This window comes from Nansenia antarctica (assembly GCF_963989245.1).
Source record: "Nansenia antarctica genome assembly, chromosome: 4".
Taxonomy (NCBI): domain Eukaryota; kingdom Metazoa; phylum Chordata; class Actinopteri; order Argentiniformes; family Microstomatidae; genus Nansenia; species Nansenia antarctica.
In genome coordinates this window covers 49,948,324-49,965,823 of record NC_137689.1, presented here as the reverse complement: position 1 = coordinate 49,965,823, position 17,500 = coordinate 49,948,324, and the positions used below count along the sequence as shown (strand labels likewise).

Genomic DNA, 17,500 nt, shown 5'->3' with positions numbered 1-17,500 from the left:
ATATGTAGGCTACATTGTGATGGGTACAGGACAAGGGAGACTAAGATATGTGCAGTGTGCACGTATATTCTTTGTGTGCACTCTCATAATATGTGAGGTAATATTTCGATTTGTGTTGGTGGAAATTTCAAAGCGTTTCTCCTGTTTCATCCTTCTGCCAGCGGAGTCGCAGTTGACATTTCTCGAGTTTCTATGCGTACGCATGGATCACAGTGTGCGTAGCCTAGAGGTGCGCACAGGTTTTATAAATCCCAAAATTGCTGGAAAATTTGCTTACGCACCTTAGTGTGCGTACGCAAGCTTTATAAATGAGGCCCCTGGCCTTCCTCTCCAGGTCAGACACGCTCACACACACACACACACACACACACATACATACACACACACACACACACACACACACACACACAGAGTTAGGGCCAGAGGCAGAGCAGTGGGTCTATGACAGGGGAGGTCCAGTAGAGACAGGGGACAGGTGGTCTATGACAGGGGAGGTCCAGTAGAGAGACAGAGGAGAGGTGGTCTATGACAGGGGAGGTCCAGTAGAGACAGAGGAGAGGTGGTCTATGACAGCGGAGGTCCAGTAGAGACAGAGGAGAGGTGGTCTATGACAGGGGAGGTCCAGTAGAGACAGAGGAGAGGTGGTCTATGACAGGGGAGGTCCAGTAGAGACAGAGGAGAGGTGGTCTATGACAGGGGAGGTCCAGTAGAGACAGAGGAGAGGTGGTCTATGACAGGGGAGGTCCAGTAGAGAGACAGAGGAGAGGTGGTCTATGACAGGGGAGGTCCAGTAGAGAGACAGGTACCTGAACACTGATGGTGCTGCCTCTCCTGCTGCTGCTGGGGCTCTCTGACACGGTGATGCTGCTGCTGCACAGAGCATCGAAGCCCAGGATCCCCCCCACACAGTCCCCGATCACACACACCTGGAGGACAACACACAGACGTCAACTAACCTGTCCACTGCACAGTCTCCTATGAAATACACTCAATGTTGAATTGTGACAGCAGCCGGTGAAAAGGGGAACAAGACGGCAACCAAATAAAAAAAACAATAAAAAAGTTCAGACCTTTATTCAGAAAAATGTCAATAAATGTCAACGTTGTTGACAATCAATGACAGACTCGCTAGTCAAGCCAAAATATTGCAACGCAACGGATTCAGTAAGAAATCCCCACTGCTCTACACTAACTAGCTAACTAACATTGCATCACAATGTTTTGGCTTGACTAGCGAGTGTGCAACAACGCTGAAATGTATTATTTTTTTTCCGAATAAGCATTTCATTTTTCCGAATAAAAGTCTGAACATTTGGTCGGTTGTTCCCGCTTTCACCAAAGACACTCATGTTCAGATGAAGAGACAGGAGGCCTCCTGTCCCCCCCAAACACCCTGACCCTGACCCTGACACACTGACCTGGCCGGAGAAGGACGCTCCCTCCAGAGACCTGATGAAGTCACTGAACACCTGATTGGCCCGGACGATGACCGTCGCCACGGCGTCCTGGTACTGTGGGGCCGAGGTGGCCAATAGGGGGAGAGCAGCCAGGGGGATGTGGTCCTGACTGTTGGACAGGCAGCCCTCGTCATAACTGTAGGGGCTCAGACTGGAGAGGGGAGAGGGAGACGGTCAGTGCATGGGCGTAAAACCGGGCCAATACAACCCCTCCCCCAGATAATCATATCATCATGATGAATGAAAATATTAACTGTTATAAAACATGATGAAATGTTTGGTTTTCTCGATTCAATGTAATTAGCACAAGCATCCTTGTGTGTGTGTGCGTGTGCGTGTGCGTGTGCGTGTGCGTGTGAGTGTGTGTGCGTGCGCGCGTGTGTGTGTGAGCACGTGCGTGTGTGCGTGTGTGCATGCATGCGTGCGTGTGTGTGTGTGGGCATGTGCGTGTGTGTGTGTGTGTGTGTACTCACTTGGACACCAGGGAGAACGCCTCAGCGCACACGGCAGGACAGGGGACCAGGCGGATGGCGAGGCGTCCCAAGGCGGCGGGGTAGTGGACCCTCATCACCGTCTCAAACGCCCCGCTCAGGGTGTTCACGTCCCCCTGCTTGCTGCTCTGCTCCCCTGCAGGACACACACAACCTTACTGCTCTGCTGCCCTACAGGAACACACAACCTTACTGCTCTGCTGCCCTACAGGAACACACAACCTTACTGCTCTGCTGCCCTACAGGAACACACAACCTTACTGCTCTGCTGCCCTGCAGGACACACAACCTTACTGCTCTGCTGCCCTACAGGAACACACAACCTTACTGCTCTGCTGCCCTACAGGAACACACAACCTTACTGCTCTGCTGCCCTACAGGAACACACAACCTTACTGCTCTGCTGCCCTACAGGAACACACAACCTTACTGCTCTGCTGCCCTACAGGAACACACAACCTTACTGCTCTGCTGCCCTACAGGAACACACAACCTTACTGCTCTGCTGCCCTGCAGGAACACACACAACCTTACTGCTCTGCTGCCCGACAGGAACACACAACCTTACTGCTCTGCTGCCCTACAGGACACACAACCTTACTGCTCTGCTGCCCTACAGGAACACACAACCTTACTGCTCTGCTGCCCTGCAGGACACACACAACCTTACTGCTCTGCTGCCCTACAGGAACACACAACCTTACTGCTCTGCTGCCCTACAGGACACACAACCTTACTGCTCTGCTGCCCTACAGGACACACAACCTTACTGCTCTGCTGCCCTACAGGAACACACAACCTTACTGCTCTGCTGCCCTACAGGACACACAACCCCGTAAGCCTGCAGGGCAGCTGGAGGTCAGCACTAATAGAGATTCGAAGCTAGGGGTTTTATAACATCTCTTCATGTGACCGTGAGCCACAGCAGCTGCCATGACTATTTGTGACAGCAGCTGGTGAAAGGAAGAACAAGTCGGCAATCGACCAGATGTTTCAAATTGATTGACATATTTCAGAATAAAAGTCATTAAAAACATTATTTCCGTTGCCGACCTGTTCCCCCTTTCACCAGCTGCTGTCAAATCTAAGGTAACTCATCTTGAACAAGACGGGGGTCAACGTGCTAGAGCTACTAGCACCATTATTTTTGGTTCGAGTTAACAGTTTAAAATGTATAAATGTCTGGGATATGCTTTATAAATGCGGTGGTCATCATCTGTACCTGAGCCGGTGTCCAGGATGTTCCCTCCATGGAGGACCAGGACCAGGACGTGGATCTTAGAGGGCTGCAGACACTGCTGAGGAGAACCATCCTGCAGGGGGGGGGGGGGGGGGGGCGGTTAAGATTTGTTTACAATGGGACGAAGGGAAGGAGAGAAAGGGGGAGAGAATGTAAGAGAGAGAGAGAGAGAGGGTAGAGAGAGTACAGTGGAAGGGAGAGGGGAGAAGGAAAAGGAGAAGAAGATAGTGATGACCACTGAAGAACATCCTGACAGCCAATGGGGTGAAGAAAGGGATGGATTCACCTGGGGGACACCTTCACTTCTCTAACACCTTCACTTCTCTAACACCTTCACTTCTCTAACACCCTCACTTCTCTAACACCTTCACTTCTCTAACACCCTCACTTCTCTAACACCTTCACTTCTCTAACACCCTCACTTCTCTAACACCTTCACTTCTCTAACACCCTCACTTCTCTAACACCTTCACTTCTCTAACACCTTCACTTCTCTAACACCTTCACTTCTCTAACACCTTCACTTCTCTAACACCCTCACTTCTCTAACACCTTCACTTTTCTAACACCTTCACTTCTCTAACACCTTCACTTCTCTAACACCTTCACTTCTCTAACACCTTCACTTCTCTAACACCTTCACTTCTCTAACACCTTCACTTCTCTAACACCCTCACTTCTCTAACACCTTCACTTCTCTAACACCCTCACTTCTCTAACACCCTCACTTCTCTAACACCCTCACTTCTCTAACACCTTCACTTCTCTAACACCTTCACTTCTCTAACAGCTAAAACAGAAGAGCACGACACTGCAAGGCTGTTCTACAGGTACACCTATCCTACAGTCCTGGTGGTCTACAGACACCTATCCTACAGGTCTGGTGGTCTACAGGGTCCTATCCTACAGGTCTGGGGGTCTACAGGGTCCTATCCTACAGGTCTGGGGGTCTACAGGGTCCTATCCTACAGTCCTGGGGGTCTAAGGTGAGCATGTCTCTCTACTGGGACTTACAGCGTGACGTCTGGGACACCGGACAGAGTGGCGCGAACGCTGTCTACGAGACACGCATCGCTGGACACAGAACAACAAACTGAAACAAACCATCGGATAGACTGTGTGTGTGTGTGTGTGTGTGTGTGTGTGTGTGTGTGTGTGTGTGCGTGCGTGCAGGTGTGACAAACATTAGGCTTGTATCTGGCTATCATTAGAACACTAGAACGGCATTAGAGAATCTATGTGAAATGAACTTGAATGAACTTTCTATGTTAATTGATCGCATGGAAAAGAGTAGAACTGGAGATGGGGGAGGGACAATGGGCTACTATTGTTACAGTGGTTAGGGTTAGGGTCATTAGGGAGACACTATACCTCGATGAGTGTCTCCTCATTACTGGTCGCTGCATACTCTCCACCCGACTCCTGATACAGGGATTCTGACACACACACACACACACACACACACACAAACACACACATTGCATTAAACAGAATTCCTATTGTTTACCGAATCTAGTTGAGAAATAGAATTCATGGACACAGAAACACATGTTGATGGCAGTGAAAGAGTGTTTCATAAAAGTGTTTCTACGTTAAAATCAGGGGTGGGCAAGTCTACCTTGGGCTTCATCCACCTCTGTAGACTCGATCTTGTCCATCAGGTCGTTAGAATTCCAGTTAGTGATGTCCTTGGCGAAGATCTCCTCGTTATCAGAGAAGTCTTCTGGAGGAAACAGGAGACAGACAAAACATTCAACGTGAGTAACCGTTCATGTTATAACTGTGTAACATGTCATATGTAATGACATGTTATAACAGTGTAATGACATGTTATAACTGTGTAACATGTTATAACCTTGTAATGACATGTTATAACCGTGTGATGACATGTTATAACAGTGTAATGACATGTTATAACCGTGTGATGACATGTTATAACTGTGTGATGACATGTTATAACTGTGTAATGACATGTTATAACTGTGTAATGACATGTTATAACTGTGTAATGACATGTTATAACTGTGTAATAACTGTACCGTGGGCATCAAAGAACTCATCGTCTGTGCTGTCCTCCGAGTCCCGGGCGATACTCTGCATCCGCCACTCTGAGATGTTCTGGTGAGACGGACTTCCTGCACAGACAGGAAATACAAGAGTCAGAATGAGTGACTTCCAGACTACAGTTCTACATCAGTGGGCTTCCCCATAGCAGGAGTTTGATGCTAACACCAGTTAGGCCACTAACTCTTTTTAATTCCTAATTTCCAAAACAAACTATTACCATATTGCTTATACCTATTCAGTATTGCTTATACCTATCCTATCCTTAATGAATCTATATGATACACATCCTGTAGGGCGAAGGGGCCGAAGGAGAGGTCAAACCCCCCCACTCACCCCCTCTCTTAGACGATCTGTTAGACGACCTAGAAGACGTGGACCACTGCTTGGTGAGCTCCCCCCGTGTCTGCAGAGTGTCCCCCAGCACCCCCGCCTCCCCTCCCTCCGCCTCCACAGCCACCCCGGGGGTCTCCGGCCCCCCCTGGTCCTGGTCGGGGTTGGCGGGGGCCCCGTTGGTCTCTGCCACCGCCCCCCCCTCCTCCGTCAGGCTGTACTGGGCCATCTTGCGGGCCAAGGCCAGCTGGGTCTCCAGCTCCAGCTGCCTGATGTCCTCGATGGTCAGGCCGTACCACTCGTCCTGCCAGCACCACGCCTGCCTGTGGGCTCGCACCATCACCTTACGTAGACCTGGTCGGGGGGGCGAGACAGGGGGGCAGGTTAGAAGAATGATAGGCAGCAGACAAAGAGACACACTTTGTTACAAGGGGGGTCAGCGAAGAGGACTCCCCATCGCCCCTACTGGTCGAAGAGCGACAGTGCTCCAGCCCTGGACTAATTATCGAATGATTGTTGTCACCTGTGAGTGTTTGTCAGTGTATTTAGGTGTGTCCCATTTCCTCATTCCCTTGTCAGTCGATCACTTGTGTTACACCGTATGGAATGCTTCAGAACCCTGTGTATGTATTACCACTTCACGTATCCGTTACCCGGAACGTAATTTGAACTTTGACTTTGTTTGCTGGTTTGCAACCTTGTACCGCCTTTGGAGCCCTTTGCTCAATCTTTAGTTTTCGTGCACTTTATTATTGACCGCAGTGCCGGAGTTATTATTACCTACGTGCTGAGCCCTACTGCTCCCCTTTTTGTTGTCCGGCTAAGAGTTTATTTTTGTACCTATGAATCATACGTCTCAGTAAAGAGAATCTTTATTTTATTACATCTCCGTCTCATTCTTTACTTACACCGCACCTGGATCCGACATTATTGTGTACACCCAGAACCTATTGAGAAACATAACAGAACCTATTGAGAAACGTAACAGATCGACTGACCACTATGGATCCAGCGGATGTAATACACCTTCGCACCGTACTGGCCACCCAAGGTGCCATGCTGACCCAGCATGAACGTCTCCTCCGGGAGATGGGCGAACATCTCAGCCAGCTGTCCCTCACCGTCTCGAGCCTGGTGGACCGCCAGGACAACGCGGAACGGGTCGCCGCCGCAGCCAATGCCGCAGCAGTCCCACCTCCACTACTGGTCCCTACACCTCCGCCTACACCTCGTGAGCCTCGCCTTCCGTCGTACCAGAGAGGTACGACGGACGTCCAGAGGGCTGCCGAGAGTTCACCACACAGTGCACCTTAGTCTTCAACCTACAGCCGACCTCCTTTCCCACCGAGCAGTCCCGGGTGGCCTATATCACCACTCTGCTAACGGGACGTGCCCTGTCCTGGGCGACGGCAGAGTGGGAGAGGGGGACGGCGATATGTGCCAGTTCCCAGCTCTTCATAGCAGAGCTGCGGAAAGTCTTTGATCACACCCGGGTACTCTCTACCTACGAGGCAGGCAGGAGACTCACCGCCTGTCGACAGGGTCATCGCACGGTGGCGGACTATTCCGTGGAGTTCCGCACCCTGGCCAGAGAGACCGGGTGGGAGGAGCGCGCTGTGGTCGTCCTGTATGCGCAGGGGCTCTCGGAGGTCATGAAGGACGAGTTGTCCTTCCGAGAGCTGCCTGAGCAGCTGGACGACTTAGTCGACCTCTCTCGGCGGGTGGATAATAGACGCCGGGAGCGGGACCGCGAGAGAGGCTCGGCTAGGGGCGCGCCCTCCCACCTAACGCCGGGTGTGAAACCACCCAGTGGCTTCATGGAGGAGGAACCCACCTACGATGAGCCAATGCAGCTAGGAGCGGCACGCCTGTCTCAGACCGAGCGACAGCGGCGTCAGAGAGAGGGGCGCTGTCTGTATTGCGGGCGGGCTGGACACCTAGTCGCTACGTGCCCGGAGAAACCGGGAAACGGGAGGGCTCGCTAATGTCGGGAGGGGCATTGGTGAGCCACGAGTCACCTTCCGCAATGGGCGATCACCGGACTTTTTTGGGGGTAACGATAGAGGGGGGACGCCGCATACGACGGGTGTGGGCGTTGGTGGACTCGGGGGCGGCGGGGAACCTTATGCACACGGGCTTAGCCCACGAGTGGGGACTAGCTCTAAAGGACCTTCCCGTTCCATTACCGGTCCGCGCCCTGGACGGCCGGCCTCTGGGGACCGGCTTCGTTACCCAGTGCACACCACCTATTCGCATCCAGGTGGAGCAAGAACAGTGGGAGCTCATCCAGTTTTTTATTATTGAGTCTCCCGACTGTCCTCTGGTCCTGGGGCATCCCTGGCTGGCGGTGCACAACCATAACATTAACTGGTCCACGGGGCGAATTACCAACCCTCCCAGAACCCCAACCCCATTCCCAGTCCCTTCCCACTCCCTAGCTACAGCCCCTAGACCCTTTTCCACGCTAGCGGCGGGGTCTACAAACATTCCAGTGACTCCGGCCGTAGTGGGCGTTCCCCAGGTCTATTGGGATCTGGGGGAGGTTTTTAGCAAGCAGCGGGCTAGGGAACTACCCCCCCACAGGACTTACGACTGTGCCATCGACCTCCTGCCCGGTACCACGCCCCCTCGGGGGAGATTGTTCTCCCTCTCCGGTCCTGAGACCCTGGCCATGAAGGAGTACATCGACGACGCACTCGCCGCGGGCCACATTCGCCCTTCCACCTCCCCGGCGGGTGCAGGGTTTTTCTTTGTGGCCAAGAAGGACGGGGGGCAACGGCCGTGCATCGACTATAGGGGGTTGAACAACGTCACGGTGAAAAACAGATACCCCCTTCCGTTGATGACGACGGCCTTTGAGTCCTTGCAGGGGGCCCGGGTCTTCACTAAGCTGGACTTACGAAACGCGTAAAACTTAGTGAGGATCCGGAAGGGGGACGAGTGGAAAACAGCTTTTAACACCCCCAGAGGACATTACGAGTACCTAGTAATGCCGTTCGGCCTTGCCAACGCGCCAGCGGTATTTCAAGCGCTCGTTAATGATGTCCTACGAGACCTCCTCGACCACTCAGTCTTCGTCTACCTCGACGACATTCTAATTTTCTCCAAGGACCTAGCCCAACACCGAATCCATGTGCGACAGGTGCTCGAACGCCTTCTCCATCACAAACTTTTTGTTAAAGTGGAGAAGTGCGAGTTCCATGTGGACACTGTTTCCTTTCTGGGCTTCGTGGTGGACAAGGGGAATCTACTCATGGATCCCGGAAAGGTCAGTGCGGTGTTGGACTGGCCCCGACCCTCCTCTCTCAAACAATTACAACGCTTTTTGGGTTTCGCAAACTTTTATCGGAGGTTCATTCGCGGGTTTAGCGCCTTAGCGGCCCCGTTGACAGCCCTCACCCAGACTAGCCTACGCTCCTTTTCTTGGTCCCCGGAGGCAGACACCGCGTTCACGGCATTAAAACAGCGCTTCACCTCAGCACCCATCCTGGTGCACCCGAACCCGTCCCTACCCTTTGTTGTGGAGGTGGATGCCTCGGACATTGCGGTAGGGGCGGTTTTGTCACAGCGCTGCGCCAAGGACAATAAGACTCACCCCTGTGCCTTTTTCTCTCGCAGGCTGTCCGCGCCGGAGCGCAACTACGACGTGGGGAACCGCGAGCTGCTTGCAATCAAACTCGCGCTGGAGGAATGGAGGCACTGGTTGGAGGGGGCCGCGCACCCTTTTATAGTGTGGACGGACCACAAGAACCTGGCCTATATCCAGGGGGCCAAACGCCTCAACTCCCGACAGGCCAGGTGGGCGTTATTCTTCACCAGGTTCCAGTTCACGATCTCCTATCGACCGGGCTCTAAAAACACCAAGCCCGATGCACTGTCGAGGCAGTTCGATCCTGTGGACCTGGTGGAGAGTACGGATTCGATCGTCCCCACTGGCCTGGTCGTCGCCCCCGTGTCCTGGGGAATCGACAGGGTAGTGAGGACAGCGCTGAGGCGGGAGCCTGACCCGGGCGGGGGTCCGCCGGGGAGGCTCTACGTTCCGAAGACTGCGCGTGCACGACTGCTGCAGTGGGCGCACGCCTCCTCCCTCACCAGTCACCCAGGGGCCACCAGGACATTGGACTTCATACGAAGGAGGTTCTGGTGGTCCACAGCGGAGGAGGACACGCGCGCGTTTGTGGCAGCCTGTGCCCTATGCGCGCGCAGTAAAGCCTCCCGGCAACGGCCGCCGGGACTCCTACACCCCCTGTCCATCCCCAAACGTCCCTGGTCGCACATAGCCCTCGATTTCATATCGGGTCTACCCCCATCTGATGGGTTCACCGCCATACTAGTGGTGGTAGACCGGTTCTCCAAGGCGGCGCACTTCATCCCCCTCCCCAAACTCCCCACGGCCCAAGAGACGGCGGAGCTAGTGGTCCAGCACGTTTTCCGGGTGCACGGACTACCCCTGGACATGGTATCCGACCGGGGTCCTCAATTCGCCTCCAGGTTCTGGAAGGCATTCGCCACCAGCCTTGGCGCCTCCGTCAGCCTGTCCTCCGGGTTCCACCCCCAATCCAATGGGCAGACGGAGCGCGTCAACCAGGACCTGGAGGGGGTCTTGAGGTGCTACGTCTCCAGCAATCCGGCGACATGGAACCGGCGGCTGGCGTGGGCTGAATACGCCCACAACACCCTCCTCTGCTCCTCCACTGGCCTCTCCCCTTTCCAATGCCAGTACGGGTATCAGCCTCCCCTTTTCCCGGAGCAGGAGGAGGAGGCAGCTGTACCATCGGTCCAAGCCCATGTCAGCCGCTGTCGCCGTACCTGGAGGCGGGTAAGGGCGGCGCTTGTGCGGGCTTCGGACAGGTCCCAACGCCAGGCCAACCGCAGGCGCCGTCCGGCCCCGGTCTTCCGTCCTGGTCAGAGGGTCTGGCTGTCTACCCGGGACCTCCCCCTCCGGGTGGAGTCACGCAAGCTGGCTCCTCGCTTCGTGGGGCCGTTTAAGGTGGTGCGGCGGGTCAACGCCGTGGCCTACAGACTGCTACTCCCACCCTCCATGCGAGTTCACCCCACCTTCCATGTTTCACTCCTCAAACCCGTTGTTTTCTCCCCCATGGCCCCTCCACCCCGCCCCGCCCCCCTGCCCCGTCTCATTGATGGACAACCTGCCTACACGGTTAACAGGATTATTGACTGCCGGAAGGTGGGGAGGGGTCTCCAATTCCTGGTGGACTGGGAGGGTTATGGGCCTGAGGAGCGTACCTGGGTGCCTCGGCGGGATATTCTAGATCCGAGCCTCATCACGGACTTTCGCCGGCTCCATCCCGAGGCACCCGGGTGAACTTCTGGTGCCGTTCGTCAGGGGGGGGCACTGTTACAAGGGGGGTCAGCGAAGAGGACTCCCCATCGCCCCTACTGGTCGAAGAGCGACAGTGCTCCAGCCCTGGACTAATTATCGAATGATTGTTGTCACCTGTGAGTGTTTGTCAGTGTATTTAGGTGTGTCCCATTTCCTCATTCCCTTGTCAGTCGATCACTTGTGTTACACCGTATGGAATGCTTCAGAACCCTGTGTATGTATTACCACTTCACGTATCCGTTACCCGGAACGTAATTTGAACTTTGACTTTGTTTGCTGGTTTGCAACCTTGTACCGCCTTTGGAGCCCTTTGCTCAATCTTTAGTTTTCGTGCACTTTATTATTGACCGCAGTGCCGGAGTTATTATTACCTACGTGCTGAGCCCTACTGCTCCCCTTTTTGTTGTCCGGCTAAGAGTTTATGTTTGTACCTATGAATCATACGTCTCAGTAAAGAGAATCTTTATTTTATTACATCTCCGTCTCATTCTTTACTTACACCGCACCTGGATCCGACATTATTGTGTACACCCAGAACCTATTGAGAAACATAACAGAACCTATTGAGAAACGTAACACACTTAGCTTGAGTCCGACCGATATATACACTACAGAGAGTATGAGGGAAACCGGAAACACAGAGTAGAGGGCCAGAGCATAAATAATAATAAAGAGATTTAATCCCCTCGGGGCATAAATCCACTTCACCCAAAATAATATGATCAAATATTAAAAAGGGGTTTATCAACTCAACACTCACAAGAGTGACTGCAATCGCTCTCCCATCGCCAGCCACTCCCGTTCCATTGAATAATCGACCTCCAACTCCTGATGGCTCCTCCAAACAAACCAACAGGGAGCCCCCCCCCCCCCCCCCCCGCCCCCATCCCCCTCGGCCGTGGCTGCATTAGCCATAATGAGCCTCTCCATCTTAAACGTTCCTGACACAAAGCGTCAACAGGCTGCGGCTGACTCGACTCACCTCAGAACAATACAATACAAAACGGGAGATGACCGAATGTTGTTCTGTCAACGTCTACCCAACCTTTAAAACGACCAACAGTCAGAGGCCACGGAGACATCAAAGAGAGCAGGGGGGTGATCGCAACGGGGGGGAAACATGGAAGAATGGAAAAATGAGTCCTAAATAGACAGTACAAGCTGCTAGATCATATTCCATTATCTTTCCGCAGACACAACAGAGGAACAATGAAGATATGTGCCGATTGATCCGGCACTGGAAACGTCGCCGAATAACATGTTTACGGCCTTGGGCTGGAAATAAACGAGGGATGGGAATGGGAGTTTTACGATCGGAAGTGTACACAGTAAACACCTCTCCTGTTAGCATTAGCCCAGTGGAGAGTGGGAAAGTTTCTCGAAGTAGTGTTTGTGCGGCATTAAAGTACAAAGGGATGGGTTGCCGGTGGAAAAGTCAAGTTTCCGTTAAACGAGGATGTTGTGGATGTGTTGAGATCGCAGCCGCGCGGAACGATGGAGAGAGTGTCATAAAAAGCGTCTGGAGCAGAGTGGAGGCAGACTCATTAGGGCTGTATGTAAATGCTGGGAGTGTATATAAACAGCCATAGATCACCGTAATGAAACAGACTGAGGAGCTGACAGCTGAACACTGGCAGGAAATTAATCCTGACTCCTTTGTTATCTGACTGAGAGACACTGTTCTCTCTGTACTCTCTCTCTCCCCCCCTCCTCCTCCCTCTTGCTTATTCTCTCTCTCTCTCTTGCTCTCTATCTCCCCTCCCCTCTCTCCCCTCCCCTCTCTCCCCTCCCCTCTCTCTCTCCTCCCCCATCCCTCCTCCCTCTCTAACTGCCCAGACTCAGTGGGTTTTCATTAAGCTCTGGTTAATCATTATGGAGATAGGGGCCTGTGGTTCTTCATGTAGTCAGATTACCTGCCTCGCTGTTTGACACCTGCCGTCCCCACACACACACACACACACACACACACACACACGCGCGCGCACACACACACACGCACGCACTCACAAACACTCACAAACACACACAGATAACAGCAGACGAACACACACACGTACACACACACACACACACACGTGCACACACACGTGCACACACACCCACCCTCAAACACACACACACACACACACACACACACACAAGCACACAAACCGTATCGGCCAGGCTTGAAATCACAATGCGATGGATCACTTGCGATGGAAAGCAGGTGTCTCTTGCAAATATCAGCTTGGTAAACTCTCTAATGGACTCCACAATCGCCCAGACAAACACATACTCATTGCCAACACACTCACCCACACACACACAGACACACACACACACACACACACACACACAGACACAGACACAGACACACACACACTCACACTCACAACACTCACAAACACACACAGATAACAGCAAACGAACACACACACAGACACACACACACACACACACACACACACAGACACAGACACACACACACACACTCACACTCACACTCACAACACTCACAAACACACACAAATAACAGCAAACGAACACACACAGACACACACACACACACACACACACACAGACACAGACACACACACACTCACACTCACAACACTCACAAACACACACAGATAACAGCAAACGAACACACACACAGACACACACACAAACACACAGACACACACACACACACGCACACACACACACACAGACACACACACACACACACACTCACACTCACACTCACAACACTCACAAACACACACAAATAACAGCAAACGAACACACACACAGACACACACACAAACACACAGACACACACACACACACACACACACACACACACAGACACACACACAGACACACCGTACGTACCCACGTCGTGGATGAAGCGTTCTATCTTGGACTGCATGCCCCAGTATCTGAACTCCACCTTGCAGAGTTTGTAGGCACACATGACCGGGTTCTGGCTGGGGTTCTGGTTGATCTCCTCGATCCAGTCCTCCGTGAGCGGCCCGCGGCGCGTCTTCACCGACTGGTACAGCTTGGGGTCCTCCTCCGCCAGGTACTCGTGAGGGGGGATGGGGTCCCGCACGATGTCTATGGGGTCTGGAACACACACACAACCAGTAACTCTTTCATTTTCTATACATTGTTATTCTTTCTGTACATCTCTTCTTAACACTAGAACAGCCGTGGGTGGGGTCATTTGACCCTGTGAGTAACTTTTTAAAAATTATCCTTGCACTCGATCAAATTTCAAGACCGTCCTTTCATGATAGATATGTGCATTCTACCACCCAGTACCCTTACATTTACAAAACCACATCAGGATCAGCTAGTATAAAGCTATTTTTACAGTTTTTCTCTGAGTAGGAGGCAGGCTAATTTACAAGACGACCAACTAGTGGTCGTTGTGTATAAATAGCAGCTTTCCATTGTAAAGACTATGGTCATTTGACCCCCGATATATATATATACCTCTTCTATTAGGTAAAATAGGCTGTTCTAGTGTTAAATGTTGGTGATAGAGCCCCAGTCTGCCTCTATGGGAGGAGAGTGGAGAGAGAGAGAGAGCCTAGTGCAACGCTGGCTGGGAGCCACTAGGGGGCCTCGCCGTACACCTTCTTCTCTAGGACGTGTGTGTGTGTGTGTGTGTGTGTGTGTGTGTGTGTGTGTGATGTAATCACACAGCCAGAGCGCCCCCCCCCCCTACAGTGAGTCTGTCTGGAACAGCACACCTGCAGTAACACACAATGCCCTCTTCTCTCACACAGACACAAACACACACACATACACACTCACGCACACACACACACACACACACACTCAAACACTCACACACTCACACACACACACACACACACACACACACACACTCACACACACACACACTCAATCACTGCACAGCATACTGTCTTCCTTCTAAAGACCACAGCGTGGTGTCTGAACCATGAAATCACTGACAGTGTTGTGAGGCCGGTGCATCTCCTAGACAGAACCAGAACCAGAACCAGAGTCAGTACACAACATTAACATGCTTTGGCTTTGGTTCCTCAACATTGACATTGCAGCATTCAGATACAAAACTCAATAATAATAATAATAATAATAATAATAATAATAATAATAATAATAAGTAACATACTGTAAGTAAGTAAGAAAACATAACCCTACATTGATAAAGTAATAAAGTGATGGATTTTTACAGTGGCTTCAATAGTGTAAAAATCCTGTGCAGAGTACGATGATATGAAATGTAATATTATACAATACAGTACGGTATAGTAAATTAGTTTGTAGACAGAGTGTGTGTGTGTGTGTGTGTATGCATGTGCATGTGTGTTTGTGTGTGTGTGTGTGTGTGTGTGTGTGTGTGTGTATGCATGTGCATATATGTGTGTGTGTGTGTGTGTGTGTGTGTGTATGCATGTGCATGTGTGTTTGTGTGTGTGTGTGTGTGTGTGTGTGTGTGTGTGTGTGTATGTGTGTGTGTGTGTGTGTGTGTGTGTGTGTGTGTGTGTGTGCGAGTGTGTGTGTGTGTGTGTGTGTGTGTGTGTGTGAAAGTATTCAAATGTGTGTGTGTGTCAGGTCAGACATACCTATGGTCCTTTGTCTCTTCTCTGCTGAGGACAGGTTGAAGACGTCCCCTCCGTTCCCGGTGTCTGGCTTGTAGTAGGTCTCTATGTCGATGGAGAACTTCTCCACGAACGGACACGTGTACCTGGGACAGAGGAGAGGAGAGAGGAGGGTGAGGTGGAGTGGACTGGTGTCAGGACTGGTTCAGGACTGGTTCAGGACTGGTTCAGGACTGGTTCAGGACTGGTGTCAAACTCTCTCTTGCAGTGTCTGTGTGTGTATGGTACAGTATGAGTGTGTGAGGGGTGTAGGTGTGTGTGGTAAGAGTGTGTGAGGGGGTGTATGGTGTGTATGGTAAGAGTGTGTGAGGGGGTGTATGGCGTGTGGCGGTCTCTCACCGCGTGCGTGTGTAAGGGTAGGCGTTCCAGGACTCCTCCTCCACGCGGAGGGCGGCCTGCGGCAGGATGGAGCAGAACCAGGAGGGGATGTGCTTGCCGATGTGGTACACCTTGTGTGTGTACTGACCCGAGCCCCCGGGGCCGTCCTCGTAAGGCTTGTTCTCCAGGATCTCCACCCCGCTGCCCTCGCCATAGCTCTCCTCACGACTCTTCTTCTGCAAAGGGGGGAGAGGGAGGGGGGAGAGGGGGGGGGGGAGAGAGAGAAAGGTAGGGAGGAGAGGAGGAAGAGAGAGAGAATCATGTCACCGATGATTGTCGGTTTGTCTTGTTTCTTCGGTACGGTTTGGCACCATTTCTTGCACAAAGACATCCTGCGTCTGTTAGCGTACACAATAACATCCCCGACGTCCTAGATCATCTCAGATGAGATCAGAGCAGATTAGGTCCGATTGGATTACAACTTCATCGTCCATCCGGGGATGGAAATGTGTCTTTGGCGACCAAAAAAACAGACACATAAAAACATAAAAAAGTCATCGTCATTGATTATTCGTCGGTCACCGTACACAACAGACGTTTAAAAACCAACCTTCTGTCCTGCCTAAGCACTACCCCTGTTTACACCCGCCCAGGAGAAACCCTCAGCTGTTGAAGCCGAGGGGTAGGGAGGGAGGGAGGGAGAGAGAGAGGGTAGGGAGGGAGGGAGGGTAGGGAGGGAGAGAGAGAGGGTAGGGAGGGAGAGAGGGTAGGGAGGAGGGAGAGAGGGAAGGGAGGGAGAGGAGGGAGAGAGAGGGAGAGAGAGGGAGAGAGAGGGAGAGAGGGAGAGAGAGGGAGAGAGGAAAGGGAGGGAGAGAGGGAGAGAGGGAAGGGAGAGGGAGAGAGAGGTAGAGAGGTAGAGAGAGAGAGGGAAGGGAGGGAGAGAGGGTAGGGAGGAGGGAGAGAGGGTAGGGAGGAGGGAGAGGGAGAGAGGGTAGGGAGGAGGGAGAGAGAGGGAGAGAGAGGGAGGAGAGGGGAGGGAGGGGTAGGAGGGAGGGAGGGTAGGAGGGAGAGAGAGAGGGAGAGAGGGAGAGAGGGAAGGGAGGGAGAGAGGGGAGAGAGGGCTCCTCCAGCCCAGCCTCTCAGGTTCCTCACAGAGAGGTGACCCTACCACAACCTCATATCACAGAGAGGTGACCCTACCACAACCTCATATCACAGAGAGGTGACCCTGCCACAACCTCATGTCACAGAGAGGTGACCCTACTACAACCTCATGTGGAAGGTTAGAACGCTCTCCACCAGGCTCCTGTAGACCTCCACCAGGGCCCAGTTGTTCAAAATGTTTAATCTGGATCAGAATGATCCCGATTCTTTTTTTTTGCTATCCAAGATCAGATCTGGCTGATTTGGAGTCGTATATGGGTAAGTCAGCCCGCTCCATCTGATCCTGGATAGCAAAAAAAAAAGAATCAGGATCATTCTGATCCAGATGAAACGTTTTGAACAACTGGGCCGAGACTATCTTGGCTGACACCAAGTCCCACGGTTGTTTTATTCTCAAAGCGGAGTGCAAAGAGGAACATACTTCAAATGAAACATTCTCTTCATCCTCCCTCTCTTCATCCCTTTCCTTCCTC

At 52.3% G+C, this 17,500-nt stretch overlaps 1 protein-coding gene across 1 annotated transcript in view; it reads right to left on the bottom strand.

Annotated features, from left to right (window-relative positions):
* pitpnm2 (phosphatidylinositol transfer protein, membrane-associated 2) overlaps positions 1 to 17,500 on the bottom strand; it is a gene marked incomplete at both ends in the record, with an annotated part of 38,090 nt that overhangs the window by 13,873 nt on the left and 6,717 nt on the right. The window contains 11 exons of the mRNA XM_080528675.1: positions 807 to 926; positions 1,419 to 1,608; positions 1,931 to 2,084; positions 3,171 to 3,261; positions 4,560 to 4,624; positions 4,807 to 4,911; positions 5,228 to 5,323; positions 5,589 to 5,939; positions 13,783 to 14,016; positions 15,510 to 15,631; positions 15,885 to 16,099. Coding sequence (XP_080384801.1) covers positions 807 to 926; positions 1,419 to 1,608; positions 1,931 to 2,084; positions 3,171 to 3,261; positions 4,560 to 4,624; positions 4,807 to 4,911; positions 5,228 to 5,323; positions 5,589 to 5,939; positions 13,783 to 14,016; positions 15,510 to 15,631; positions 15,885 to 16,099 — 1,743 coding nt within the window. The remainder of the gene's footprint in view (positions 1 to 806; positions 927 to 1,418; positions 1,609 to 1,930; positions 2,085 to 3,170; positions 3,262 to 4,559; positions 4,625 to 4,806; positions 4,912 to 5,227; positions 5,324 to 5,588; positions 5,940 to 13,782; positions 14,017 to 15,509; positions 15,632 to 15,884; positions 16,100 to 17,500) is intronic.